At 40.5% G+C, this 13020-nt stretch overlaps 2 protein-coding genes across 8 annotated transcripts in view; one reads left to right on the plus strand and one right to left on the minus strand.

The window, feature by feature from the left end:
- Positions 1-7568, minus strand: part of mical2a (microtubule associated monooxygenase, calponin and LIM domain containing 2a) — a 28509-nt gene extending 20941 nt beyond the window's left edge. For 3 of the 7 annotated variants that reach the window (XM_074666331.1, XM_074666332.1, XM_074666334.1), the window contains exons 1-2: positions 7368-7567; positions 25-390 (exon numbers count right to left, since the gene is read on the minus strand). In XM_074666331.1, the coding sequence (XP_074522432.1) occupies positions 25-285 (261 nt within the window). In that variant the 5' untranslated portion in view covers positions 286-390; positions 7368-7567. Of the gene's footprint in view, positions 1-24; positions 394-7367 lie in introns of those variants that run through there. The other 4 variants (XM_074666330.1, XM_074666328.1, XM_074666329.1 and 1 more) reach the window with 3 other exon arrangements.
- Positions 7569-9355: 1787 nt separating this feature from the next.
- Positions 9356-13006, plus strand: dkk3a (dickkopf WNT signaling pathway inhibitor 3a). The gene is made up of 7 exons (XM_074666018.1): positions 9356-9609; positions 9831-9947; positions 10039-10098; positions 10855-10947; positions 11704-11848; positions 11929-12085; positions 12177-13006. The coding sequence occupies exons 1-7, from the start codon at positions 9412-9414 to the stop codon at positions 12262-12264; spliced, it is 858 nt and encodes a 285-aa protein (XP_074522119.1). The 5' UTR covers positions 9356-9411; the 3' UTR covers positions 12265-13006.
- Positions 13007-13020: the final 14 nt, after the last annotated feature.

Consider the following 13020-nt stretch of genomic DNA (forward strand, 5'->3'; position numbering starts at 1 on the left):
TGTAAAAGATTCTCCAAGACTTACCCTGGTGCCAGCACAGACTTGGCCTTTCTTGTATTCCTTATGTGCCATCCTCTTGTCCAGCTTACTCCACAGAGCTTTGGCCTTCCAGGATGTGACACTGGCCTTCAGATTGCTGTAGAAGGTGCTGTGGTCTGCAGGATCCAAGTCCAGCTGTCTGCAGAGGACATTAAAGGCCTGAAGAGTCCCCTTACAGGTAGAGGCCTGAACAAAGTTCTCAAACAGCTTCCCCACATTATCCCTCTCCTCCTCCGTCTCTCCCATCTTCCTTTCAGTGGATGGCTCGGTGTGCTGAGGCTCCTGCTTACTTTAGCAGTCTCCGCCAGATGTGGCTACACCCTCAACTTGGCTCGCACCATCATGCCCGGTCTGCTGAGGAAAGACACATAAGAGTGACGTCATCTCATGGTGAAAAGTCTCTCACAGATGGCTTTCGGTAAATGATATTTCCACATAATCTTTTGTTTTTTTGCATCATTTTATTCATTGAAATAGTTCAAAACAGGAAAGTGCTGAATTACGAACTGTTGAAGTTAAAACAGCTGCTTTATATCAGATTTTTGGCAACAGCTAAGATTATTGAGTTATCAGTAGCACCCTCCGTGCCAGTCCTCATTAAGACCTTGTCTGAAGTTGACTCCCATTCTGAGATACAGTGAGTTTACACCCACATTTTAAAAAGATAGAAGGCTTGGAATGAATAGAGAAAAAGAAAAAGTCAAATGAGCTCGTCTTTCTACATCACGCAGCTGTTTAGTATGTTTACTTCTCCGGTTTTATGGAGGCACAGCCATGGGAGCGTATGAAAGGAGCAGTTTGTGGTTTAAGATTGTGCTTACTGGTTCAACAAAAACACAAACATTTCAAGGTTGGTAGAAAAGCTTCACTCAGATAAGAACTTTGAAATAACATGCAAGATATACAGCAAGAAGGAATAATCTTTGTACACAGGAATGGTACAAGATATCCCCACTTAGTTTAAACTGTGGTGTTTTGTGAATGAGTGTAAGTTGTAAGAGGTAAAACATTTTTCTGACAATGAAGTCCCTATATCCAAATACAGTCAAATTTCACTGCAGACAAGTTAACTTCTTGTATAAATAAAGTTTGACTTTATACACTGTATACATGGTCTCTAGTGTGCGTAGAAAGTGGTTTTCCTATGAATGAATTTCACAAAACCACCATTTGCTTTTGTTAAGCACCTTTCATTCCTGGCGTGCAGCACTGACCATGGATGAGTAGAGCAGAAAAGTATTTGTCTTGTGGTATTTTACATTCCAGCTCAAAACCAGACAATGTTTTCAGCAGTCAAAAGGGGGTCTGTGAGAATAGTGTCATGAAATGAAAGCCCACACTTACAGAGATGGATTGGCTTTTGATTGGGTATGCATGCTGAATAATCCACAGTGGACTGAGGTATGTGTATTGAGTAAGCTTACATATGAGCCCAAGAGACACAGCTACTAAAACACATGCCTGTTTCACATAGAGCTATATCAAATGAGAGAGTTTCCTTTTTCTTTTGAATCAATACCATCAGTATTTTGAAAGCAAAGTCAGAAAATCTGCTGTATAACTTGACATCAAAGCAAAAAGCAAAGAGAGTTTCTACATCAAATAATGTAAGCTCTCACCCGGGTGGAGACCACAGCTTCTGTGAGTTTTGGGAGAAGTCTGGCTTTGATATTTTAATGTCCCGTGGAGTGGGATGGGCAGGGTTAGAGGAGAGGTCAGGCTGGGTAGGACAGACCCCCACAGTAACCCACTGTTATTGTCACACTCCACCCCAGGGCCTCAGGTGGCAACGTGACTGCGCCATAAAACTGTTCCCAGAGATCACCAGCCCAGGACTGTGCACCAATGCACGCGAAGATTAGTCACGACAGTTTTGTGCTGGATTTGAATGTGGTGAGACTTTGAATGTTTCTCCCAGCACTTGTCTTTTTGCTAAAATTAGCATTTTAATTTGCACAAGATCCTGTTTGTATGCGTGTTTGCATCCTGTTTTCATGTTGCTGCTGCTGCTGATTCACATTCTAGTAGAGGGAGATCTAGGCTGGAAAACAGACTGAAAACACAGGTTATTCTCATAACAGTATCTTCAAAAAGCCCTTGTCCTGTTGGTAAATAGTGTGGACCCCTGAGGCCCTTCAAAGCAGACATCCAGCCTCAAAAACAGTGAGCTGACATTCCTTTGCCACGTGGCTAAAGGAGCTTTGAACCGCTCCATCAGCATGAGCCAGACACCCAGCTAGTCTTTTCACCAGCTACGCCATCCGAGCGGTCACAGGACCACCAATGCCGTTTATTTTTCAGACCAATCCACTTTCTGATTGTGGGGAGTGATGAGGGATGACTGAGACAGGCATGATATATGATGCAGGTGCTTTAATCTTTCATGCATGGCAGCAGACTGTGATGGGAAAATTGCTGTGTATTCTACCATGGGGTATGTGGAGAGTTTAGTGCCCTTTATTATATCTTCTATAAAACCTCTGTGCACTCATTTCTGTCAAGGGTTTAGTTTTACAAACATTGGTATGAGGTAGTAGGATGTACAATCTTGCCAAAAGTTAATCAATATCTAGTTCTTGGATGAAATCAAACTGCTGTTCTTGCTGTCTTTCCTCAAAGCAGCTAATTTTAGGATGAAATCATTTCGGTTTGGCCAGTATTCAATAGCCTTTCATGCTTTGGTGGAAAGTCAAAATAAAGACATGTAGACTACACTTATACTTTCACGTTTCGCAGTCCAAATAATGAGGTAAAAAAGATTTTTTTAAAAAGCTGAATCATTGGAACCATCTGTTGCAGGGGTCTGTAAGGACTAATGAAAAGGTACCACTTACTGTCTTCACAGCCACGTCAACGCTCAACCCTCAAACTGCATTGTCTCAGACAGAGTGCAATGACTTCACCATCTTGGTCTGACAGAATGGAAAGTCACTGGTGGGCAGACAGAGCGAAGCCACAGAAACTGTAAAAATACGGCTAATGACAGACAAAGCAGAGGGAATACACACGCCCACGTCGTACATCACGACCAGACTACATGGTGCTGCAGAGGAGTAAGCGTTTCACAGTGTGCAGTTTTTTAAGTCAGGTCAGAAAACAATTTGGTTGAATGAAATACACTGCAGCTATCGGATAAGTATTGGGCAGTTAAAGCTTTCTAAGAAACCAGACAAGAGTCCACAAAGTGGTGTACCATGTGTATGCTGGGTAAAGTGTAAATTCACCACTTCTTTCCCTGATACTTTCTGTATTATATTACTTTACTGAATCTCACTAAACCATTCACAAATTCCCCGAAGAGGAAAGTGGACCTCGAACAGGATGGGGGGGTGATTTTACAATTTGAGTGTGTCTATACTGTAGCACTGCTGTGTGAGTGAAAGACTTGGCAGGACATGAGTTTCCATAAGATAGAGGGGGAATGTTGGGAATGTAAAAAATGTACCTGTTACACCTGGGTGGAAAAAAAAGGACGAAAGTGAGAATCATGATGTGCACGAAACCCTTTTAAGCACATATTTTCTTGTGAAACTCAAACACACGCATTGTTTCACTCTTATGTAACTGACTATTAGCTAAGAGTGATGAAAAATCTCAAATGCGTGGACTGTTTATGTCGTGAAATTTAAAGGTAGGAGCTATTTTTAGTTGTGTTTGGAGTTTTGATTGAATTTTTAACATTGCAGTTTTATGGCTCAATAATGAATATAATCAGTCAGTGACATACAGTGCTTCTCCAATATTAAAAACCATAAGAAAACTGAACTACGTGTCAGACCAGCGTCATTTGTTTCTGCAGCGCACATAGCTTCAGGCTATCAGAGTACAATAGGAAGCTGACAACACAAGGAAAACATTGGGAGTGCTGGGAAACGCACATACTGTCGTGTTGCCAAAAAACTTCAGTAATTACAGACTGGACCGAAGAAAACCAGGAAGGAACCCTCCACAGGCCTGATAAGCGGGCTGTGTGCCTCAGAAAACAGTGCACTCATGAGGACCTCAGCACGCCGGCTCTGCCCTTCACCCGGCCCCAGAGATCCACAGTATTATCTCAGCTCTCTGAAATCTGGCTGCATGTTCAGGCAGCTGTGCCAAAACAAAAGATCTGTCGTGAGCAAGGTAGATACACTGTCAGTCAACTCCAGAGCAAAGTGTTCATTAAAACAAACACGAGCAGGCTAGTGAGGCTTCGGGGCTGCTGTCCGCAGGCCCGTCTGGCCCACGAGGTGTGTTCACCACATGGCTCCTTTTGGAGAATGATTTATTCGGACACAGTGAGCACAAAGCTACGCCAAGCCAGCTGCTGACACAAACAACTCACTTGAACACTTGCTCTGACGCTAACTAGCAGTCTCATGTGATGCAGTGAATAAGTCTGCACTTAGTTTTGTAGTAAACACGTCTAAAATAAAGAAAATTAGCCAGGAAGAGCAGTTAACGCAGTTGGTGCAGAGCATACAAAATACAAACCGAAAGGCAACATTTGTGATACTGAGGGTCAAAGATGAGTGAGTCTCTCTCATTCAGCTACATCACAGGGGGCACAGTGAGGGTTTAGATGGTAGTGTTACTGCCTGGCAATAATAGCCAATGTGTAAGCCAACAATCAGTAAAGCCAAGCTCAGAATAGACAAGTGTCATGTTGCAGAAGAAAAAAGCACATGACCCAGAAAGATATCAACTGGACTACAACCTGTAAATAAGAGCCTGTAAACAAGACTGAGTCTGGTAAACAAAGTTCAACTCAACACGGGACAGAAAAATCACATCAGGAGTGTTTTGGTTGTAAAACTGATTCATACTGAAGTGTATTGAGGAAGAGATAAGACATTATTTTGCATTTCATCCCAGCGCAGTGCATGAGCTCCCTCCTGTCCAAACTCTTCCTGTGGAGTGTGTCTGGTTTCCTGTCCTGATCAAAGCTTGAGGGAGAGCTGCACCCTGTAAAATTCCATCTCTGTCACTTAAAGGTGTTACAAAGATATGCTGTTTTCAGTGCACTCCTGTCCCTGCCACATGGAAAGTGTTAATGATGTCCTGCTGTGATTTAACCACAGCAAAGTCTGCTTCAGTAACTCCACTTAAAGTATGTTACTATTTCAATCTCCCAACATATCTTGCAATCACTTAGCAACAGCATAAATGTTCTAGTTTTTGGATGCAGACGCAAACTTTTTTTTCTTCCCATTACTACAAGGAACTACATGCCCCACCTGCAGCTTCTCTAGAAGTCAAGCTCTCTTTGTGAGGCTGGCATCTGCACACCAGTGTCCATTTTTAATGGTGTGGAAATAAGGAAGGAAACGTCACGAAAAGGAAGGAGAAAGTTTACACCACCTCCCAAACTTCAGGGTTGCACGAAACACGTTTTCATTGTTTTTATCCCGGGCATGACGCCCTCACATAGCTAAATTACTCTGTTGTATCAACTCTTTGATTCATTCAGTCGTTCTTCCATGTAATTGTGTCGTCTATGAATCTTTTCCTCTTGTTTTGTTTTGTTTTTTTATTATTTTTCCCTGGAACAAGTGTATGAACTAATGTACCACATTTGCTAATTGTATCTTTACGTGTAGGCAAGAAGCTAAGACTGATGATTGATTATGTGACAGTTAAAGCAGCATAAGATTACAGAAGCTATTGCAGCACCAGTTTCTTACAGATGAGCAAACAAGACCTTGATATAAAACATGACTCAGTTGTGTCAATCTAAGCCTACATAAGCTTTAACAACACTGTTGACAGCAGGCTGAAAGGTTTATGAAACCCTTTGGTGCGTCAGCTACAGCTTAGATACGTTTGAGTCAAAGTGCCTGACATCTTTTGATGTTTCTAAGCCGTTTCAGCTCCAGAATAGCTGTATTTGCTGAAAGGAAAGGTTTAGCCTGTAACCAATGAGTATGTCCAGATATCAGCCCTGAAACATTTGACACTAAGAGAGCATCTTCAAGAAAAAAAAATACATCTCATGGAACAAAACCTTTTGACATTGTAAATCAGACTGGGTGATAAAAAAGACAGGGAGAGGGGGGTTTCCAGCAAAGAGGGAATAAAATAATGTGGTTTTCAGTAGAATGTATACAAAAAGACACTGTTTCTCCATAATCACATAGACTCTCAGTGTCTGGGACAAAGACCTGAGGCAATATGTATGTTTAGATGTTAACAAGTTCAGTGGCAGATCCTGTTATAAAGTTTTAAAGTCTAACAGAGAAGGTTTTGCTGGATTCTGGACATCTGCTAGAGACACAGGAAATGATTACTCACACAGCAGTAGGAAGTAGAACCACCACTGTTTGTATGACTGTAGTGACCCTCTTAAAAATGTTGCTGAACACATCATGCATCATCTTGAGATGCATGAATCACAGCAGACAGAGGGCTCAGACAAACAGTATGTTGAAATGTGACAGATGGGGAAGAAGATTCCTCCTGAGGAGTTCATTCAGCCTCACTAAACAGTTGTACTGTCATTTCTTTCATGATCACTTCTTGTTTGGCTGCCTCTCCTGCTGCAGAGTACAGAGTTTATCAAAGGTTCAGCTGCATATTTGATCAGCAGCTGAAAACCACTTTATCATGTAGTTTCTGGCACTCTTTGAGCTTTCAGTAGTCTGGCAGTTCAGCTTGTTGCCACCACACCTTTCTTTATTATGCAATTTGTGTCTCTGCAGCCCCAAAGACAGGCTGAGGGCTATTTACAGTGTGGAAGCTGCTGAGCAGGTGGAGTCAGAAAAGAATTCAAATACTGGGCAAAGTTCATTTACTTGTACTGACAGGACCACTTTCAGATAATGATGGGATTTAAACAACAAAGAGAAAGGTTTAGAGAGGAATGACTGTAACCCTATTTTCTACTCCACTCTTTTTTGCTTTTGTAGTACACAAAAAAATCTGCAAGTCCGCTCTGAATGAGATATAGACTCTCAACAGATAAGAAGTCATGGCATTAAGAAATCTGGTTGATCAGTCTTTTGACTGAATCAAGAGCTGAGACGGGTCCAAATGTCTGACTCAGTTTAGACAGCTTTTGATCACCGCGATAACAATTAAAACACGAGATTAAGCACGTGGTTACAAAACTGTCTAAAGACAGAGACACTTTACTAAAGGACATTGTCGCTACATGGGAGCTAATTTAAACAATATTATTCAGTCTGTTTCATAAATTCTCACAGTAGTAGTAGTTCTCACACCAGAGCGCTCCAGCCTCCCTCCGAAATACAGGTTACACTCTAAAAACAGCTCTTCAGGTGTCTGAGCCACACGCCATCCACATGATAACAAGGTAAATAAAACTACAGGGTGTGAAATGAACAACTCACCGAGTTTCTTAACCAGTTCCAAACTCGGTATTCTTTCTTTGAAGTCTTCAGTCAAACAAAGTCCAGGACTGTGGTGTGAAGTAAGTCGGTCCTCAGTTAGTCTGACAGCCCAGCAGCGGTGTGTGTGTATGTGTGTGTGCGTCTGTGCAGCTGGGTCCAGTGTTTGAGGGCGGGGCTCGAAACTCGGACACATCCCTGAACAGCTACTGGGGCTGCTGTGTAATCCAGACGATCTGTCATGCCAAAGAGCAAAAGCACCACTTAAAACCGACCACCTACTGTTTCATAAAACCCTGCGATTGTGACCCACAGACAGATTTCCCTTATTACAAAAGAGATCAGAGTTTTATTGTTGCAAAGTATTTTGTTGGATTACAGCCTTTGAAAATACAGCAGCGTAAAAGCTTTTATGAAACTTTAGGTTATGGGGACAGGGATTTCTTTGAGCTTTAGTTAAAAGCTGCACCATTATATTACCAAACACACTTATGTAGTTTAAATTCTTGTTTCTATTATGACCCCTGGCGCCACACATTAGTCAACACATTAAACATTTTGTAAAGTGTCAGCAGAAACTGCATGGGGTCTCTGCCCCAAAGCATGGGCTAGACGTTACGACCTTATACAGTGGCAGCATATATCGCCATCCTGTGGCCAGACTCTGAAACTACACGCCAAATGGCGTCTGCTTTAAAGACAACCAAATAGGAAGACCTTCCTCCTTTTTTATTTGACTGTAACCAGAAAAACTTCTTGAAGATTAAATTGTCTTTACAAAAGTATTCTGACCCATACCAATCGAGGATGAGATTTGCTACTGATATCTGCTACTTAACCCTGTTTTTTAACTAATCTATTTGTGAGGGGTCAAGTTAAAGCAGAAGGCCCAGTCACACAAAGGTATCTGTAGGTTAACAACAACAACAGCAACAACAACAACAACAACAACAACAACAACAACAACAACAACAACAACAACAATAATAATAATAATAATAATAGGCTTATTATAATAATAATAATAATAATAATAATAATTATTATTATTATTATTATTATTATTATTATAAATACGTTTAAAAAATGTGTCAAAAGTTGACCAAAAGTCAATTCTTTTGTAACAACAGTTTAAATGCTTGCATGCATATTGAGTAATGGCAGGTAAAAAAAAAAAAAAAAAAAAAAGGCTTACTGTAAGGCCCCATTGGAGCCCTATAATTGGGTCCGGCATGGGGTTCACATGTCGTGTAATATATATTCTGTTAAAAAAAACACTATCATTTTTATCATTTATAATAATTATTCAAGTTTTGACTCTTTCCATCCAGCACATTTCTTAAAGAAATCTGTTTTTAATTCAAAGATTAAAACAGAGATGAGATGAGAAATTATGCAGGTCTTACAATATTAAATTCTCATGTCTTAATATTCAGATTTTTAGACAATTAAATTTATAAGATATTTCCAGTAAAAATTTATGCTTTTGGTACAATGACTCTCTAACTTTTTTGTGTAGATGAGGACATCTCTGAGTTCAATAGTCCTGTCTCATCCCAGACAAAGAGCAAAGAAAGACTCCCTAACTGTATTGTTGTGCTTTTACTCTTAAATATCTATAGGCCAAGCAGGACGCCTACATACTAATACTTTACTTTACCTTGCAGCAATATTTAACTTTGCTTAAACTTGGACCTTTGTCTCTGACATGTCCTTACCTTGACCCCTACTGAAGTACCCCGGATGTAAAAATTCACACGAAGCCAGGGATGCAAATACTGTCACTACATTACACTTTAAACTGCACATGAACTAAAAAAGTCTTTGGAGCACTGAGATAATATGTTGTTGTTTCTAGATTTTATAAACATATTTAAGTTTAAAGCAGTTATGAGCAGTCAGCAGTAACAGCGTTTACCTTTGATACGGAGCAAAGCGGGTCAGTAACGTTAAAGTATCAACCGTGGTGACGCTGTTTGAAGCATCACGGCCACACCCTCAACCTCAGAGTGCAGCAGCAGCAGCAGACAGCAGCAGCAGCAGCATCATGATGCGAGTCGTCCTGCACATTTTGGCTCTCACAGCAGTGTGCAATGGGATTCTTCCTGAGATAGTGAACTCGGGAATCAATCATATTCTGGAGGATAATTCCGCCTTGGGACAAAATGAGCAGGACCGCATGTTTGTGGAAGTGGAGCAGCTGCCGGTGGATCCGCAGCTAAAGCCTGAGGATGCGTTTCACCAAGTAGGCAGCCAGTTGCACCTCTCAGTCAGCATCTAGCTGCCCACATGACATAGCATTATTTAACTGCTCACTTCTGGAGTAGTTCCATGTTTTTTGCTGTCATGAGATGTTTTTGAGAATTAGTATATTGGGATTAGAAGCAGAAGAAACTGGAATTCTAATATGAAATCTGGATTTGTTTTAATCTGAAATTTAACTATGATTATCTCCTTTCCTTCCAGAAAAATGAAAGTGTCAGCCTTCTTTCCAATGACCTTCCTTCAAGACCTCACAACAAAACTGTCTCAGATACAGAGACAGAGACTGACAATGAACCAGTCCATACCTTAGAAGATAAGGTTGGCTTCTAAATATTTGTGATTTATCAAGACACTATGTGTTTACCTTGTTGATGAGTGACTTTACAGATGTCCTACCTTTACGTCACAGGAGACAAACAACATAACAACATCAGACCAGTCCAGTGAGCTGGGGAACAATATTGATCATGTAAGTTTGCACTGTTACCCAGCTGTCATAAGGTCAAGTTAAAAACCATATCTTTGGTTGAACACCTGTACTTTTCATCAGACCTTTTCCAAAGTGTTTTAATTTTTTTCTGACAGCAGCACCATAGCTGCTGACTCAGTGAAATATCTGCTGAATGCAGTGTGTTCGTGTCTTCATTTCAGCTGTGCTGCATTATATGCTATAAGTAACACCGAAGTTAAAAAAAAAAAACCGCTGATACGCAGATGGCTGAACAGTCTATGATAAATAAATGATGTGTTTTTGCTGCTTAAACCTTTGACTCACTTCTAGGTTCAGACTTTGCAATAGAGGCTAGAGTACAGCTTAATACACAAAGTTATTCACAGTCATTGTGCATTGAAAAAAATGATCAGAACAACACCAGATAAAGCACACTCCTGATTTTCTTCAGAAAAATAACTATTCAGATTATTACCCTCTGTGTATTGTAAGTTTTTTCATCTTGATGCTTTGATCGGTGTAGATACATTAAAGATAAACCCCTCAAAATGAACAACTTTTCAGTATGGCCACTCAGGAACAAGACTTCTAGTCTAATGAGGTACAAATAAAATGTTTGGTCTTAAAGAGTTCTAGGCTTTCTATGACTGATGTCAACAGTTGTTAGCCATATTTTATTTAGTAAACTATATAAATTCAACACATAGGTATAAACTGCAGTGTTCATTCATGCTATCAATGCTTGATTATTCAAAGCTTCCTCCTCGTCTTTAGGGTTGCATCACTAATGAGGACTGTGGAACGGGAAGGTATTGCCTTCCTGACACAAAAAACTCCAAGTGTCTGCCTTGCAAAGCAACCGATGTGGTAAATGAATCTTTGTTATTTTTTTTCACACAGATTAAGCACTATTCAGTTTTACGTAGATTGTGTCATTCCTGGGTCCCTTGCTTTCACATACACTCATACTCATGTCTTGGCAGCTGGGGTTTCATTTTGTCTGCATTGCAGTGTGTCCACAAGTGTAACCAGAGTGTGTTGAGTTTCATATGATGGTCAGGACATGTCAAGGTTAAAAAAAAAGAGCCCATGGTCTGTCTACTCCCAAGGACAACTGAGACAAAAAGAATATTAATAATGACAAACTCTTCCAGAGACTCTCTGTTTTTATCCAAGCCTCTGCTCATTTAGATGATTCTGTAGAGGCTCCTTTAGATGGATGGGGCTTGGTCTGTAGAGTAAGAAGTACTGCAAACAGAAAAAGTTACTGGCAGCTAGCCAAACAAGGGCACCGTCTACAAGGACAATAAATATTCAGAGGACAGAGCTGTGTATTGTCTTAAGTGCTGCATTGGAAAACTTTGCACAGAAATAACCAGCAAACACTTGTTTTTCAAAAGATAAATTATTTATAAAGGGTATGTGGGAAAAGGAACAAGTGAGATGAAGTTGAACAGCTAACCTCTTCGTATTTGAATGAAAAAGATATCCACAGATTTGTTGCTGAGGGAAATATGAGTTTCAGCTTCGTCAAACCATGGATTTGTACTGCTGATGTTGTCCATCTGCTGAAGTTTGTTTCAAACGTTAAGTTTATGAAAACTGTTCTTTTCTTTTACTCAGCCTTGTACTAGAGATGAGGAGTGCTGTGGTGAGCAGCTGTGTATGTGGGGACAATGCAGTCAAAATGCAACAAAAGGAGAAGCTGGCAGCACCTGTAAATCCGAGACTGACTGCAGCCCTGACCTCTGCTGTGCTTTCCATAAAGGTACACCACTGCACACAGCACAGTTAAAGCTTAGGGTCACCATTCTATCACTGATAATGTGTTTTTTAATGTGTTTTCAGCCCTGCTCTTCCCTGTCTGCTCTGCCAAGCCCATTGAGCGTGAACGCTGCTTTTCAGCCTCTAACCACTTGATGGCGCTGCTGTCATGGGACATCCAGAATGAGGGGCCCAGGAAACACTGCCCCTGTGCAGGAGACCTCCACTGCCAGCATCTGGGGTGAGGGCCCTGCACTTTAACTTATGATTGAGGATATGATTACTTTCAAATGAATCTTGGATAATGAAGCTTTCCTGCATGTTTTTGACAGGCGAGGGTCCATGTGCCTCAAAGGAGAGGACTCAAGTGAGGAGGACCTGACAGACTCTCTGTACTCAGAAATAGACTACATCCTTTAGGCACTGCGTAGTTATTATCCCATTTCTTTGTAAACATATAATCAGGAGTCCTGTCTGACCTTGTTACCAAGACTTGAAGCGCTTTGTGTTTGCAAGTTTACTCCAAAGTGGCTAAGTTGTACAGCATGGAAAAAACAAATATATTTATTTTACTTGCTTGAGTTAGAGCTTGAGATTTGCCAATTGAAATGGCCTTTAAAGTGTAGATGATATGTCAAACACAAATACATGAACACTATATTTGAGAAATTTGCTGATACCAAACACTTGGCTCTCGTCGGTATGCTGCTGAAGTACGTCATCACCATCAGTCATCATTGATTTCAGTATTCTCATTAGGTAACATGAGTAAAAACAGCTGATTAGTGTAACCATGAGACTTTGATCTTGTTTGAAAAATAAATCTTCCCACATTAACATGTTTTGTTGTAACTGAAAAAGTTCACAGCTGAATACAGACCAGGCCTTATTTCTACATTTGTGGGCGGAAATTTTTAAGTATTTCTTACTTTGTCCCCTTGTTATTGTAAAAACCCCAAGAGATACAAAAAAATAATCTCAAAAGGATGACATATTGTGTTTTCTCATTGTCTTGATTTACACCAGTCTCACTAAAGGTGCAATACTGATGCATGCAATACCTGATAACTATGAAAATATAGTTGTTTACTTTTGCTGGCTGTTCAATAAATCAACCTTTGCATTGCTTTCAAGCACTTAAACTCAACATGTAGCTCATACAACTCTTGCTTTTAG

Source organism: Halichoeres trimaculatus, unplaced genomic scaffold, assembly GCF_033239565.1.
Source record: "Halichoeres trimaculatus isolate MK-OKI-2021-1 unplaced genomic scaffold, fHalTri1.1 fHalTri1_scaffold_3, whole genome shotgun sequence".
Classification (NCBI taxonomy): Eukaryota; Metazoa; Chordata; class Actinopteri; order Labriformes; family Labridae; genus Halichoeres; species Halichoeres trimaculatus.